The sequence below is a fragment of the Hyla sarda genome, chromosome 3, assembly GCF_029499605.1.
Source record: "Hyla sarda isolate aHylSar1 chromosome 3, aHylSar1.hap1, whole genome shotgun sequence".
Classification (NCBI taxonomy): Eukaryota; Metazoa; Chordata; class Amphibia; order Anura; family Hylidae; genus Hyla; species Hyla sarda.
The window spans coordinates 429,644,295-429,661,852 of NC_079191.1; the positions used below are offsets into that span (position 1 = coordinate 429,644,295).

At 42.4% G+C, this 17,558-nt stretch overlaps 1 protein-coding gene and 1 long non-coding RNA gene across 3 annotated transcripts in view; one reads left to right on the top strand and one right to left on the bottom strand.

Annotated features, from left to right (window-relative positions):
- The window catches only part of WDR26 (WD repeat domain 26), a 68,229-nt gene extending 63,536 nt beyond the window's left edge, over positions 1–4,693 (top strand). For both annotated transcript variants that reach the window (XM_056568462.1, XM_056568461.1), the window contains exon 15: positions 2,683–4,693. In XM_056568462.1, the coding sequence (XP_056424437.1) occupies positions 2,683–2,708 (26 nt within the window). In that variant the 3' untranslated portion in view covers positions 2,709–4,693. The remainder of the gene's footprint in view (positions 1–2,682) is intronic.
- Positions 4,694–9,530: 4,837 nt separating this feature from the next.
- On the bottom strand, positions 9,531–13,920 carry LOC130360878 (uncharacterized). Its single transcript, XR_008890855.1, has 2 exons — positions 10,836–13,920; positions 9,531–10,759 (listed from the first exon to the last, which is right to left on the bottom strand). It is a non-coding gene; the product is annotated as an uncharacterized LOC130360878 (long non-coding RNA).
- Positions 13,921–17,558: the final 3,638 nt, after the last annotated feature.

The window sequence follows — 17,558 nt, forward strand, 5'->3', positions numbered from 1 at the left end:
AATGGGGGTGGTCCGGGCCATCCATCCTTCCTGTAGTGTCTGGCGGCATTCCTGGTGTAGGGTGAACCGGTCCGGGCTGTCCTTCTTCTCCGGGGGTCCTCTTCTCCACTCCGGGCAGGCTCCGGCCTAGTACGCTGCATAGACGCCGTGACGTCAGGTGCGTCGCTGTGCAGCGGCGTCTATGCAGCGTTACTAGGCCGGAGCCTGCCCAGAGTGGAGAAGAGGACCCCCGGAGAAGGAGGACAGCCCGGACCGGTTCACCCTCCACCCGAAATGGCGCCGGACACTACAGGAAGGATGAATGGCCCGGACCACCCTCCCCGGACGGTCCCTGCAGCAACTGGGAAGGGGAGTCAGGGTTCTGGGATGGACAGGGGTCTGTATAATATACTATACCTACATTAGGCCCTCCAGCTGTTGCAAAACTACAACTCCCAGCATGCCCGGACAGCCAACGGCTGTCCGGGCATGCTGGGAGTAGTAGTTTTGCAACAGCTGGAGGCACCCCTAGTTGGGAAACACTGACATATACTATACACTACTATATAGTCCAACATGCTGGGAGTTGTAGTTTTGCAACAGCTGGAGGCACCCCTAGGCGCGGTGCGGCACGGCGGGGAGAGCGGTGGCGGTGATAGGTCTCAGGACCCCCGGACAGGCAGGGGGAGAGAAGCGGGTGGTGGCGGCGGCGGCCTATGGCACCGCAAAAGCCACTGCAGTTTATTGATTTAAAGCGCCCGCTTTAAATCAATGATCTGCAGCGGTGTCGCAGGGGGATAAATAGCCGATAACTTATACCGATATTCCGATATAAGTTATCGGCCCTAACCGCCACCGATTATCGGTATCGGCCCTAAAAAAAAAACGGATATCGGTCGATCCCTAATAAAAACCCATCCTGTGTGCACGCAGTGAACCTGATCGAATACAAATGGATGGAAAACAATTCTGACATTTTACCCTTGGAGAAAAAAAAAGTTCACAAAATATTATAATCCCCAATACGTTATTAATTAAAACTAGTATTTCCAAAAATAAGCACTCGCTCTGTCTGCACAGAGGTAAGTTCTGTTTAATGCAGCCACACAAATTACCGTATTTATTGGGGTATAACACACACCCTAATTTTTCCAAGGAAATTTGGGTAAAGGTTTTTTACCCAAATATCCTTGTTAAAATGAGGGTGCGTATTGTACCCCGATAGATCTTTTTGGCCCAGCAGAAGCTGCTGCAGTTTAATGATGGAAAGCGGCCGCGTCCCCCCCCCCCGATCCCCGGCTTTTATATTTACCTGCCGGCGCGCTCCTGCAGGCTTTGATGGCGGTTTGCGCTGTCGCTGTGCACTGACGAGTGCGCCTAGATATGAAAGCCGGGGATGGACGTTGGAATCGGGCGGTGGCGGGACTCTGGCCGCGCAGAAGCCGCTGCAGTTAAATGATTTAAAGCGGACGATTTAAATCATTGGACTGCAGCGGCTTTTTCTGGGCCAGAAAGAGTTTATTGGCGTATAACACACAGACTTTTAGCTCAAAGTGTAAGTTTAAAAAAAAAGTGTATAATACGCAGATAAATATGGTACTTTCTAAATGTTTTTGTTCTGTAATTATTACTAGAGATGAGCGAACTTACAGTAAATTCGATTCGTCACGAACTTCTCGGCTCGGCAGTTGATGACTTTTCCTGCGTAAATTAGTTCAGCTTTCCGGTGCTCTGGTGGGGTGGAAAAGGTGGATACAGTCCTAGGAGACTCTTTCCTAGGACTGTATCCACCTTTTTCAGCCCACGGGAGCACCGGAAAGCTGAACTAATTTATGCAGGAAAAGTCATCAACTGCCGAGCCGAGAAGTTCGTGACGAATCAAATTTACTGTAAGTTCGCTCATCTCTAGTAATAATTACAGAACAAAAACATTTAGAAAGTACCATATTTATCTGCGTATTATACACTTTTTCCAGTGGAAAACTTTTATTTATTTATTTTATTCTTTTTTTTATTTTTATTTTTATTTTTTTTTTTATCAACTGGTGCCAGAAAGTTAAAACAGATTTGTAAATTACTTCTATAAAAAAAAAAAAAAATAGTCCTTCCAGTACTTATCTGCTGTATACTACAGAGGAAGTTGTGTAGTTCTTTCCAGTCTGACCACAGTGCTCTCTGCTGACACCTCTGTCCATGTCAGGAACTATCCAGAGGAGGAGCAAATCCTCATAGCAAACCTCTCCTGCTCTGGACAGTTCCTGACATGGACAAAGGTGTCAGCAGAGAGCACTGTAGTCAGACTGAAAAAGAACAACTCAACTTCCTCTGTAGTATAAAGCAGCTGATATGTACTGGAAGGATTACGATTTTTTATTTTATTTTTTATTTTTTTTTTAGTAGAAGTAATTTAAAAATCTGTTTAACTTTCTGGCACCAGTTGATGTGCAAAATAAATGTTTCCACCGGAGTACCCCTTTAATACTTCTTCACTCCACTTCAGTTTTGGAGCCAAGGCTGCCTGATGGCTTTTCAGCAGCTTTTTAATAAAAGAAAATTTTTTTTTTTGTAAGTTACTTCTAAGGCTGATTGTACTGTATTGTTCATGAATCTGTAACCATTGTTGTATTAACGTTTTCCTTTTTTGTTTTTCTTTCCCTCCTTCCCACTTTCTCTCCCTCAATGCCGCCCCTCCTTCTGCTCTAGAGGAATGCAGTAGCATGGACAGTTGATGGCGAATATTTTTTGTTAATTTTTTTTTTTCTTTTTCGTTAAAAAATTATTTTCCCTTTTTTTTTTTTTTTTTTGAAGACGACTTGTCTAACTTAAAATTTAGTCGTATTTTTAAATGGCTTGGGATTGGTGCAAAAAAAAAAAAAAAAACACAAACAAGATTGATAGCGGGACTGACGCTTTTCAAGAGAAGTTTAAAAAAAAAAGTGAAAAAAATACAAAAACCTACGAGTCTGGTGCCGCCCCTCCTCCTCCTGTGTGGGGGAGGGCTGGCGATCATTTACCACCCTGCTTCATAGTCCCCAGCTCCGATGAAGCACGTCGTATAGATTGTTATTGGACACCATGTTACCCCCCATCGGTTGTGAAGAACTGTGCTATATTCAAGCTGTCCATTGAACTCGGTATCTTTTCTCCCCTTCTGCCTTTTTGTCCGGCAGCCTCTTACCATCCTTGTTGCTCTTCTGTGTAATGAAGTTTAATGCTTGTTTGGAAAAAACAAAAAAAAACACAAAAAAAAAAAAAAAAATTATTTAACAGTTTAGAAGGCTTGATAGATCGCTTTAGTCTGAGTATCCATTTAATAGGAAAGTATTTTCTCCTCTCGTTTCATGGATTCTTTCCGCCTTATTTAGCTTGATATCTTTCCAGCTTGGTTCATGGATAGTAGCCTTACTTCTGTTTTTTTTTAATTTAATTTATTTTGATTTTTATTTTATTTTTTATTCATTTTTTTTTTTTTTTTTAAACCCTTCAGAAACAGTTTGCAAAAAACAGTATATCCAAAAAAAAAAAATCCTATTGGACCATAACCATTGAAGCCGCCGACTTACAAAATCCTAAGGTTTTGTACTTTTTCCGGATCCAGTAAAAAGAAAAAAAAATGTGTTGCCCTTGGTTAACAGCACAATTTTTTTTTAAAAGAAAATTTAATAAATTATTTATAGGACTATAGAAAGAGTTCATTTTGTGTAAGTTTAAGGGAAAAAAAAAAAAAGAATTCAACCAGCTTTATTGAGTCTCCACAGAGAAGACTTGGGGCATCGATTTCGAACCGTAACTCCCTCCCCCTTCTCCTTTTAATGCACAATTACAAGTTGGGGGATAGCCTGGGAGTAGGGGCGGAGAACGGTATTTTCTTTCCCCAGATGTTTTATTGCAACTTTGTTAAAGACGTCCATTTATTTTGCTGCTGACAACCTAGTCTAGGTAAGGGCCGAGGCACAGGCCTCATTGGGGCGCTCGATCAGTGTTTTTTTATTTTATTTTTCTATATATATATTTTATTTTAATTTTATTTATTTTAATTTTCTTTTCTTTTATATTTTAAAAATTTTTTTATTTTTTTTTTATTTTTTTTCCCCCCCCAAAGTTTGGGGATGGTGGAGATTTGCAGGCATTAAAGTTGGAGAGAACTGCGGCTCCCCTCGACTTGACAGATCAGGGTTGCTCGGAATGTAGATTTAACTGTTGAACGTCCATTTTTTGTGTAGTTTATATCTGGATGTAATATTCAAATTATAATGGTGCATTACAGAACAGCGCTGCACTGAATGTTTTGCTTGCTCTTCGGATTGCTGGATCCCTTAGTAATATATACCGTATGCTTGGATTTATATTATGCAACTCCGAGCATACGCTATAAAAGCCTGCTGGGAGTTGTAGTTTCACAACTGTTAAATAACTGATTAAGTGTTTTTTTTTTTTGGTCAGGTTGCGTTCATCCGGACCCTCGTGCACTTGAGTCAGCAGTGCTTCTTAGCTGCAGAGCTTGATGGTGTTTTCCCAAGCTGTCCGGCAATGCTGGGAGTTGTAGTTTGCAATATCTGGAGGGCCACAGTTAGGAGACCACTGGTCTATAATGATCAGTATACATACTGTAGGGCCGTGTTTCCTAACCAGGATGCCTACAGCTGTTTCAAAAGTACAACTCCCAGCATGCTAAGCAGCAGGTATCATGTTTTTGGTAGTGAATGGGAGACAAACGGCAGTGCTCAAAGCAGTGTTTCCCAACCAGGGTGCCTCCAGCTGTTGCAAAACTACAACTTCTTGCATGCGTGGACAGCCGCAGGCTGTCCGAGCATGCAGGGAGTTGTAATTTTGCAGCAGCTGGAGGCACCCTTGTTGGGAAACACTGCCCTACAGTATGTATACTGATCATTATAGACCAGTGGTCTCCTAAATGTGTCCCTCCAGATGTTGCATACTACAACTCCCAGCATAGCCGGACAGCTTGGGAAAACACTTTTATTTTTATTTTTTTTATAGAATTTCCATCAAGCTCTGCAGCAGAGTTGTAGTTTTGCAACAGCTGGAGGCACCCTGGTTGGGAAACGCTGCTCTGAGCATTGCTGTTGGTCTCCCATTCACTACCCAAAACATTATACCTGCTGCTTAGCATGCAGGGAGTTGTAGTTTTGCAACAGCTGGAGGCACCCTGATTGGGAAACACTCTTCTAGCCTGTGCTCTACCCGTACCCCATACCATCTAAAACCGCGGACCCTATACGTGCAGTGAGTATGGCAAAATACTGCACACCTGCATCCCAGCTGATGAAAATGAACGTGGTTGCGTTGCGAGCTGCAAATTGCTGTGAATTGTATCCCGGATTTAATTCTGGTGCCGGTCGGATTCGTGCCGCCACACAACCACATTCACTGTCACGTGGCGATGCAGCGCTGTGATTCCTGGCCGCCATCGCCTGACTTGGAGTTTGGATGGCGCTGTACTTCATCAATGTGGACCGGTGCCTGATCTATAGGGCAAGGAGCCAGGCTCTTTATAAATTAGAGGTGGCCGCAAGCCGAATTTACGTGCACGGGGGGGGGGGGGGGGAGACACTATTTAATGGGTGTCTTTCTCCGTACACACCTCATACCATACAGCAGTGGTCTTCAACCTGTGGACCTCCAGATGTTTCAAAACTACAACTCCCAGCATACCCACACAGCCATTGGGCATGCTGGGAGTTGTAGTTTTGAAACATCTGGAGGTCCGCAGGTTGAAGACCACTGCCATACAGTATCCATACATCCTACCGTCACATAACCACTTGGGGGGTAGTAACCAGTAACACTGGTATTAACCAGTGTTTCTGCAACCAGGGTGCCTCCAGCTGTTGCAAAACTACAACTCCCAGCATGCCCGGACAGCCTTTGGCTGTCGGGGCATGCTGGGAGTTGTAGTTTTGCAACAGCTGGAGGCACCCTGGTTGCAGAAACACTGGTCTTAACCGGAACAGAACTCAAACGACAAAAGTCGGATATGACACTGAGGCCTCCCCCTGACTCTATCCATTCTATCAAGTCCTAAGGTTACATTCACACTACAAAATTCTGGCGCAGCAGCCCCCCCATTGTCTCCAATGGGATTTTGCGGCACCGTCGTAGGGGTAGGGTCACATACAGTGCATCCGCAGCTTATTTCACGCGACGGCAGTCACGAGACCGAGCGGCCCTGCTGCGGCCGGGTAGCTCTGTGTGTTCGCTTATAGCAGGAAATCCACCGCTATAAGCGAACACACAGAGCTACCCGGCCGCAGCAGGGCGCTCTGTCTCGTGACTGCAGTCGGCGCATCCACAGCGTGAAAAAAAGCTGCGGATGTGCTACATGTGACCCAACCAAAGTCATTAAAGGGGTACTCCGGTGAAAACCTTTTTTCTTTTAAATCAACTGGTGGCAGAAAGTTAAACATATTTGTAAATTACTTCTATTAAAAAATCTTAATCCTTCCAGTACTTATTAGCTGCTGAATGCTACAGAGGAAATTCCTTTCTTTTTGGAACACTGATGACATCACGAGCACAGTGCTCTCTGCTGGCATCTCTGTCCATTTTAGCAACCGTGCATAGCAGATGCATAGCAGATGTATGCTAAGGGCAGCATGGTGGCTCAGTAGTTAGCACTGCTGCCTTGCAGTGCTGGGAACTTGGGTTCAGATCCTACTAAGTACAACAATAAATAAAGACTTATTATTATTATAATAGCGTCAGCAGAGAGCACTGTGCTCGTGATGTCATCAGAGAGCATTCCAAAAAGCAAATAATGTACACTGTAGTGTTCACAAGCTAATAAGTACAGGAAGGATTAAGATTTTTTAATAGAAGTAATTTGCAAATATGTTTAATTTTCTGCCACCAGTTGATTTAAAAGAAAAGGTTTTCACCGGAGTACCCCTTTAATTCTCTTGTCGGAAATATGCGCGGACTGCATTGCCGTCGATGGCGCGTCTCCATCTGGTCCTAGCACCGATGGATTTCGACAGCACGTGTGGCAGACGGGTTTCCCCATAGTGACACCGTATCCTCAGTGTCATACGTGACTTTTTAAAGCAGAACTACTTCAAGACCAAACAAATCGATGGCCGATCTGGCCAGAGTTACTGTACATGTGCTCGTCTCTACATCACTTTATTCACTATAACCCTAATCCAGTGGTCTCTAAAATTGTGACCCTCTAACTGGGAGTTGTAGTTTTGCAACAGCTGGAGGTACACTTAGTTAAAGGGGTACTCCGTTGGCAAACTTTTTATTTTATTTTTTTTAATCAACTGGTGCCAGAAAGTTAAACAGATTTGTGAATTACTTCTATTTAAAAAAAATCTTAATCCTTCCAATACTTATCTGCTGAATACTACAGAGGAAATTATTTTCTTTTTGGAACACAGAGCTCTCTGCTGACATCATGAGCACAGTGCTCTCTGCTGACATCTCTGTCCATTTTAGGAACTGTCCAGAGCAGCATATGTTTTCTATGGGGATTTTCTCCTACTCTGGACAGTTCTTAAAATGGACAGAGGTGTCAGCAGAGAGCACTGTGCTCGTGATGTCAGCAGAGAGCTCTGTGTTCCAAAAAGAGAAGAATTTCCTCTGTAGTATTCAGCAGCTAATAAATACTGGAAGGATTTATATTTTCTAATTGAAGTCCTTTACAAATCTGTTTTAACTTCCTAGCACCAGTTGATTTTAAAAAGCAAAAAAGTTTTCCACCGGAGTGCCCCTTTAATGAATATCTATAGTCCTCCCACTTACCAGTCTACATCAAGTTATCCAGAATTAGAAAACCAGAGCTGATTTCTTCCAGAAACAGCACCACTCTCATCCTCAGGTTATGTGCGGTATTGCAGCTCCGTTCCATTGAAGTAAATGGAGTCAAGTTGTAATACTACACACAACCTGAGGACAAGTGTGGTGCTGTTGTTCAAAGAAATTAGCTCGAGTCTTTTATTTCTGGATAACCCATTGGCTGTCCGGGCTTGCTGGGAGTTGCAGTTTTGCTAGAGATGGAGGGCCACAGTTTCGGAGACCACTGCCCTAATAATAGTGATCAGAGGGAAACAAAACTACAGTAACTTCAGCCAAAAAAACGGAATCTCGCCTCATTTGGTTGCCCCGAAAAGTCAAGAATGACCGTCTGAGGGTGTTAGCCATATTTTCTGGATAATAGGAGAAACTTTGAAATTTGGTCAGACTAAGCTAATCGATGGCCGATGGTATTTGATGATGATGATCATAAATAGAAGAAGGTCAGACTGATAGTAATTGGCTACATAACAGATCCAATACGATGGAAGGATAAATAAAAGCCATGTCTAGTGCAGTTCAGTGCGGATAGTTGTAGAGCAAGGTCTGTGAAAGGTTTACATTGTCCCCATACGGGGCCTGCGGTGATAGAAGACAGACCTGAGCAATCGATCCTCCATAAAGGGAACATTAAAGGGGTACTCCAGAAGAAAAGAAGAATGTCAAACAAATTTGTAAATGACTTCTATATAAAAAAAAAAAAAAAAAAAAGGGGTATTCCAGGGAAAAACATTTTTTTTATATATCAACTGGCTTAAGAAAGTTAAACAGATTTGTAAATTATTTCTATTAAAAAAAATCTTAATCCTTTCAGTACTTATGTGCTTCTGAAGTTGAGTTGTTCTTTTCTGTCTAAGTGCTCTCTGATGACTAGTGTCTCGGGAACCGCCCAGTTTAGAAGAGGTTTGCTATGTGGATTTGCTTTTAAACTGGGCGTTTCCCGAGACACGTGTCATCAGAGAGCACTTAGACAGAAAAGAACAACCTTAACTTCAGCAGCTCATAAGTACTGAAAGGATTAAGATTTTTTAATAGAAGTAATTTACATATATGTTTAACTTTCTGGAGTCAGTTGATAGATATAAAAAAAAAGTTTTTTCCTGGATAACCCCTTTAATCCTTCCAGTACTTATCAGCTGCTGCTACAGAGGAAGTTGACGTTCTTTTCTGTCTGACCACAGTGCTCTTTGCTGACACCTCTGTCCGTGTCAGGAACTGTCCGGAGCAGGAGCCAATCTCCATGGAGAACCTTACTTGCTCTAAACAGTTCCTGACACGGACAGAGGTGTCAGCAGAGAGCACTGTGGTCAGACTGGAAAGAACAACACCACTTCCTCTGGAGCATACAGCAGCTGATAAGTACTGGAAAGATTAAGATTTCTATATAGAAGTAATTTACAAATCTCTTTAACTTTCGGAGAGCAGTTTATTTAAAACTCCACCCCCCCCCCCCCCCTCCAGAGTACCCCTTTAACAAAACCTGGATATTTAAAGGGATTATCCAGGAATAGAAAAACAGCGCCACACACCAGTCCTCTGGTTGTGTGCGGTATTACAACTTGGCTTCCTTCATTTAAAGGGGTACTCCGGTGGAAAACATTTTATTTTTATTTATTTTTTTGTAAATCAACTGGTGCCAGAAAGTTAAACAGATTTGTAAATGACTTCTATTAAAAAATCTTTTAAGAATTTCCTCTGTAGCGTACAGCCGCTAATAAAAAAGAAAATCCTTCCAGTACTTAATTTCTTTTCTGTCTGACCGTAGTGCTCTCTGGATAGTCCCTTATACAGGAATCAGGTGTCAGCTGAGTAGGAGAAAAACCCCATAACAATCCTATGCTGCTCTGGACAGTTCCTGACACGGACAGAGGTGTCAGCAGAGAGCACTGTGGACAAGACAAAAAAAGTAAAGAATTTCCTCTGTAGCTTACAGCTGCTAAAAAGTACTGGAAGGATAAATATTTTTTAATAGAAGTAACTTACAAATCTATTTAACCATCTGGCACCAGTTGATTAAAAAAATAATAATAAAAATAAGTTTTTCACCGGAGTACCCCTTTTTTTAAAATGAGCTGTAATACCGCACATAACCTGAGGGCAAGAGTGGCGCCGTTTCTGAAAGAAATCATCTGGTTTTCTAATCCTGGATAACACACTTTGTCGATTGGTAAGTGGGAGCCCTATAGGTATTCAGATAGGTCAGTGTTTTCCAACTGCTGTTGCAAAACTACAACTCCCAGCATGCCCGGACAGCCGTTGGCTGTCCGGGCATGCTGGGAGTTGTAGTTTTGCAACAGCTGGAGGGACCCTGCTTGGGAAAACGCTGATTTATGTTTTCTAAAGACGCGACCATGGGAAGTGTTATGTTAATGCAGGTTATGCGCAAAACAAAATGGCGGCGTAATGAACGTATGGTCCATATAACATCCATCCCCTTTGGCCGGGTCCCTCCAGATGTAAAGGGGGACGCAGATACTGACTGTGCATTTGTGTTACACATATCTAATCTATGCAATACCACAGGCAGCGCCCGCCTCTTATTTGGAGAATATACCCAAGGCTTTGCATGGCGTCGCACCTTGCGTGGTTTTTTTTTTTTTTTTTTTCTTCTGCAACCATAGAAGACAAGTGGCCATAGGTTCACCGCATTTAGATCTGCAGTGTGTTTGGTTTTCATTTTATATATCTGATGTATTGTATCTGATCTGCGATCATCATCTGATCGTAATCTGTGATTTACCTTTACTTGGCTCCATCTGATCGTAATCTGTGATTTACCTTTACTTGGAGCCATCTGATCGTAATCTGTGATTTACCTTTACTTGGAGCCATCTGATCGTAATCTGTGATTTACCTTTACTTGGAGCCATCTGATCGTAATCTGTGATTTACCTTTACTTGGCTCCATCTGATCGTACTCTGTGATTTACCTTTACTTGGAGCCATCTGATCGTAATCTGTGATTTACCTTTACTTGGCTCCATCTGATCGTAAAGGTAAATCGCAGATTACTTGGCTCCATCTGATCGTAATCTGTGATTTACCTTTACTTGGCTCCATCTGATCGTAAAGGTAAATCGCAGATTACTTGGCTCCATCTGATCGTAATCTGTGATTTACCTTTACTTGGCTCCAAGTAATCTGTGATTTACCTTTAAGAAACAGCGCCACCTATGTGCCCCACGTGGTATTGCACCGTTCAGATGAGCTGCAGTACCTGCCTCTGGATAACTGGGCTATTTTATTTTATAATTTATTTATTTTTTTTTATAAATTTTTTATTTTTTTGTCTAATTAAATGCAACCCATTTTGCTGACCACTGTTGCGGAACATGCTCCATCCTTGTATAAGGACTATCGATAAATCCTCTCCTCTAGTTTGCGTTGGAAGCAGTGCATGCTGGGTATATATACACCCCAGATAAGATGACGATAGAGGGGCTGTCCAGGATTAGGGAAAAAAACGCTGCTTCGTTTTGCAAAAACAGCACCACTCTTGTCCACAGGTTGCGTGCGGTACTGCAGCCCAGTCCCATTCACTTCAATGGAGCCGAGCTGCAATACCAGACACAACCTGTGGACGGGAGTGGTGCTGTTTATGCAAGAAAACTGTTTTTTTTTTTTTGTATAATCTTGGACAGTCTCTAAGAGGGACGGAATAAAATTAAGATAAATCTCCTGAAATGACAAGCGACTAATTATACAAGGTCCTTAAGAGGAGAACGTGCTGTATTTGTTATGATAAAAATAAAATAATAAAATAAATAATTTAGGTTTATCACAAAGTTTTATTTAGGGGCGGATTCACATTGTGCAGAAAAAAAAATCCACAAGGATAATAATCCGTCGCTCAGTGTTTCCCAACCAACTGTTGCTAAACTACAACTGCTGGCTGTCCGAGCATGCTAGGAGTTGTAGTTATGCAACAGCTGGAGGCGCACTGGTTGGGAAGCACTGCCTTATGTTTTTCTAATGCTGGATAACCTAGCTGATTTCTTCCAGAAATGGCGCCACACCTGTCCTCAGGCTATTCCTGGTACTACAACTCCGCTCCATTAAAGGGGTACTCGGCTGTTCCAGCCGCTGGAGCTGGGAGCTCGTGATGTCATAGCCCCACCCCCTCAATGCAAGTCTATGGGAGGGGGCGTGACAGCCGCCATGCCCCATTTCCATAGACTTTCATTGAGGGGGCGGGGCGAAGACGTCACGAGCTCCCGACTCCGCTGTTCAGCTTTTTGAGAAAAAAAAAACTGTTCCGAAAGCTGGAGTACCCCTTTTGAAGGGGTACTCCGGTGGAACTTTTTTTTTTTTTAAATCAACTGGTGCCAGAAAGTTAAACAGATTTGTAAATTACTTCTATTAAAAAAATCTTAATCCTTCCAGTACTTATTAGCTGCTGAATACTGCAGAGGAAATTCTTTACTTTTTGGAACACGGAGCTCTCTGCTGACATCACGACCACAGCGCTCTCTGCTGACATCTCTGTCCATTTTGAGAACTGACCAGAGCAGCATAGGTTTGCTATGGGGATTTTCTCCTACTCTGGACAGTTCCTAAAATGGACAGGAGATGTCAGCAGAGAGCACTGTGTTCCAAAAAGAAAATAATTTTTCCTCTGTAGTATTTAGCAGCAAATAAGTACTGGAAAGATTAAAAAAAAAAATATTTTTATTTAATAGAAGTAATTTACAAATCTGTTTAACTCTCTGGCACCAGTTGATTAAAAAAAATAAAGTTTTCCACTGGAGTAACCCTTTATGTTTAATGGAACTGAGCTGCAATACCACCCAAAAAACTGAGCACAAGGGGGGCGCTGTTTCCGAAAGAAGTAATCGAATGCTGTATTACGTTCAACTAAGATGTCTCTTCTGCCCCTGGTCAAGACAAGTGAACTATTTTGGGCAGCTCCCAAAAAATTAATAAATTTAAATCTAAAGTGATTTCCCCCCCCCCCCCGAAATATCAAAATATAACCTGAATCTAGTTACAGAAATTGCGCTCTTTCCTTTTTAGATTAGGGTTATGTTTTTTTTGTTTTTTTTTTTGTATTTGTTTTGTCTTTTTGGGGCCCTATCTCACAGGTTAAATATGGAAATTTTACAGGACTTTTACCCAGATGCAATTTAGCGATCATTTTATATATATATTTTTTTCTCTCCCTACGTCGGACACAAAGCCGCCATTACAACTTGCCAAATCCTGCTCCTTTTCCTTGACATCCCGAATAATGTGGATGAGACTGACCCGCCAAAGTCAGTAAAAATTTCTGTGCAATAATAATAATTTAAAAAATAAATAAAAATAAATACATTAAAAAAAAAAATCAAAGGAACCAACAACAGCTTCCGGCACGGTCAGTGCCGCGTTTCACGGCTCCACTATATTTTTATAAGTCTAAAATTTACATACGACACCATTTTTTTTTTTTTTCTTTTATTTTAAAAAATAATTTTTTTTTTTTGTATTTTTACTTTTTCATTTACTTTTTTTTATTTTTTTTTTTTCCGCCCTCCTGGGTCCGGATAAAAAAAAAAAAAAAATCATATGTTTAGTATTAAGGTCTGATGCAGACAAATGGCATCTTGAAAAAAAAAAAAAATTAAAAACAAATAATAAAAATTAAAAAGTTGAAAAAAATGACTAAAGGTTTTAGGGGGGGGAAAAAAAAAAAAGTTTTGGAAAAAACAAAAAGACCATCAAGCATTACGAACCAAGCTGCAGGGATCAAGACGAATAAACGTTTCATTGATCTCAGATTTTAAAGTTGTGGAGATTTGTCTGGAGTTGTGGTGGATCTAGTTAACACTTAGAGCTTTTTGGTATGTAATGACTATTTGCTATGGACTGATATTAAATGTTTCAAAAGAATGCTCTTTACTATTTTATTTTATTTTCCTTTTGATCTATATTACGCCGTTTAAGTTACTTTGTATTATTTACCACATTAAAGTATAAAACTTAAGTCTCCAATATTTATTTTCACTGTTTTTACTAATTCTTTAGGGGACACCAGTTTATTTCTTTTATGTGTAGAATTGTTTTTATTATATATTTCCCCCCCCCCCCCTTGGGTCACTTTATTTTTTTATCCCCCCCCCCCCCCCCTCGATGTCAGTGCGCCGCACTCTACAGAAATCATTTGTATTCCCTTTCTTTCAAGTCAATAAACAGAACGAATAACTGAAGTGAAGTCGTCTTTACACCATATTAATGTGTCCGGATTACACTGGGTTCTAGGGGGATAAATTGCTTTATGGCAGGAGAAATGAATAAAGGGAATTCATGCTACAGAATTGTGCAACTTTCTGTTATACCTCGTAATGTAAAGTGTAGGGCGAGCGCCAATTATTAGTTTATATATAAAATCAGTGTCCTGATGCTACATAAATTACTTATCCTGAGTTATATCCTGTATTATACTCCAGAGCTGTACTCACTATCCTGCTGGTGAGGTCACTGTGTACATACATTACATTACTTATCCTGTACTGATCCTGAGTTATATCCTGTATTATACTCAAGAGCTGGTCTCACTATTCTGCTGGTGAGGTCACTGTGTACATACATTACTTATCCTGTACTGATCCTGAGTTATATCCTGTAATATACTACAGAGCTATACTCACTATTCTGCTGGTGAGGTCACTGTGTACATACATTACTTATCCTGTACTGATCCTGAGTTATATCCTGTATTATACTCCAGAGCTGCACTCACTATTCTGCTGGTGAGATCACTGTGTACATACGTTACTTATCCTGTACTGATCCTGAGTTATATCCTGTATTATACTCCAGAGCTGGTCTCACTATTCTGCTGGTGAGGTCACTGTGTATATACATTACATTACTTATCCTGTACTGATCCTGAGTTATATCCTGTATTATACTCAAGAGCTGGTCTCACTATTCTGCTGGTGAGGTCACTGTGTACATACATTACTTATCCTGTACTGATCCTGAGTTATATCCTGTATTATACTCCAGAGCTGCACTCACTATTCTGCTGGTGAGATCACTGTGTACATACATTACATTACTTATCCTGTACTGATCCTGAGTTATATCCTGTATTATACTGCAGAGCTGTACTCACTATTCTGCTGGTGAGGTCACTGTGTACATACATTACATTACTTATCCTGTACTGATCCTGAGTTATATCCTGTATTATACTCCAGAGCTGTACTCACTATTCTGCTGGTGGGGTCACTGTGTACATACATTACATTACTTATCCTGTACTGATCCTGAGTTATATCCTGTATTATACTCCAGAGCTGTACTCACTATTCTGCTGGTGAGGTCACTGTGTACATACATTACATTACTTATCCTGTACTGATCCTGAGTTATATCCTGTATTATACTCCAGAGCTGCACTCACTATTCTGCAGGTGGAGTCACTCAGCACATAACATAAGGTGACACTTTATGCTGTGGGTAAATACCATATACAGAAGTGGAATAAGTTTATATATTGGATTATGTCGATCTAGAAAACTTGACCCGTTAGGGAGTCTTGAGGACTGGGCTTAAGAAACTGCTCTATGAACATACGGGTAAGGAGGTCCCCAAACAGGGTGGCTGACATGGAAACAGCAGATCAAGGACAAATCTTCCCTTCAAAAGCAGTATATGTCCAGCAGCACGGACCTGATGTGTCCATCTACCGTGTGGAGACGTCTGGCCAGAGATGGTCATCATGGAAGATGCATGAAAACATGGGAGCGGGGGTGCAGAAAAATGGCAGCAGGTGCCTTGGATCGATGAGTCAAAATGGTGAAATCTAATTGGGACAGGAAAAATACAGAGTTTATAACCCCATCCCTTCCTCTCCAATCCCGGTGTATTACAAAGAACACAGAGTAGAGAGGAAAAAGTGATCACCGAAAGGACCAAACCGGGAAGAAAGCCAAAAAGGGTGAGTATTACGGGCGCTGTCATGGAGACTTCCAGGAAATACAATTATCGGTTATCCCCTGTCGTCTCCATGACAACGCACCCTAAGATAAATACCAAAGGATAGTATTTTAGGGAGGGACCACAGCACTCAAGACCTTGTGTCCGAAAGCCGTGTCCTGATGTGCGAGAACATCTAATCTATAATGATCCGGAAATACGCAGCTACACCCCAGCCTCTCAGACACACCGGTGCAGTGGACCCACTGGCAGCGCCCCGGCTTCCATTAAGTGCATTCAACCAAAAGAAACCGATGGCCAGCACTTGCCTTTATTGGAGATTCACAAATTTATGAGATAAGACGCAGGTACATGAAAACTCTGACGCGTTTCACGCAGTATTGCGCTTAGTCATTCTGCGTCCAACTTCTTGGTGCTCGATCTCGTGTGGCTGAACGCCACTTGTCCCTCTAACAGGTCTGTGATGCCCTTAGATGTCCGGGGCTGCACGCGCACTACACTGAACAGGACCAGCGCGTGTCTACCCTTCGCCGACAGGTTCGAGTAACCCGCTGAACCCCATTCGTGATAGGGATTGGGGATTGCGATTATTTCCCATGAACAAGGAATTCCCAGTAAGTGCAGGTCATAAGCTCGCGTTCATTAAAGGGGTACTCCAGCCCCGAGACATCTTATCCCCTATCCAAAGGATAGGGGATAAGATGTCTCACTGTGGGGGACCTGCCACTGGGGACCCCCCGCAATCTTGTTTTCACCACCCACCTGTTCGAGCTGCATGCCACGGTGCCAGCTCACAAACAGCTGGGTGGCGACCAGGGGGCCGGAGTATCGTGACGTCACGACTCCGCCTCCATGTGACGTGACCCCCCCCCCGCTATACAAGTCTATGGGAGGGGGCGTGACTGCCGTCACGCCCCCTCCCGTAGACTTGCATAGCGGGGGCGGGGTCTTGGTCGCCACCCAGCTGTTTGTGAGCTGGCACCGCGGTGTGCAGCTCGAACAGGTGAGTGGCGAAAACAAGATTGCGGGGGTCCCCAGCGGCGGGACCCCCGCTGTGAGACATCTTATCCCCTATCCTTTGGATAGGGGATAAGATGTCTCAGGGTCGGAGTACCCCTTTAAGTCCCTGCCCTTTGTACCCACCGCCCGTCGCTACTACCGATTGGATGGTTTAGTGAGGTCCTCGGATCGGCGCCGGCCCTGGTGGAGAGCCGAGAAGACGATCAAACTTGACTATCTAGAGGAAGTAAAAGTCTTGAAACGCGTCAGTTTTCCTGTACCTGTGTCTTATCCCATAAAGTTGTGAATCTCCAATAAAGGCAAGATTTCATCGGATCACCTAGTGCTGGACATCTTTTGGTCTAATCTATAATGTTTGGAAAACGTATGCAAATTTTTCCCATGTGGCTGTGCGACAAATCTGGTCCACAGAAGAAGATGCTCTTTCTGCCCAGGAAGAATGAGACTGCGGGTAGAATGAGACTTTATTCCAAGAGGAGCTGATGGCCATACGGATCCGTCTCACAATAGAACTTTTGGAAGCCTTTTCCCCCTTGTTGGGACCTGCAAATTGGAGAAAAGGTTTTTTTGGTCTTTCCTCCAGGAACAAGCGGATCCAACATACTGTAGAACGACTCCCCTTATGTCGAAACAATTGATCGATCTTTCCTGATCCTGTTTAGGAGCCGAGCAAAAGGAAGATATAACAATATCCTGGGACCTATGAAATGATGAAGAAACTTTAGGAAAAAAATTTGAGGATAATTCTATCATCCCTGACCGAAAAGAAAGGCTGTAAGTAAAGATGAGTGAATTTACAGTAAATTCGATTCGTCACGAACTTC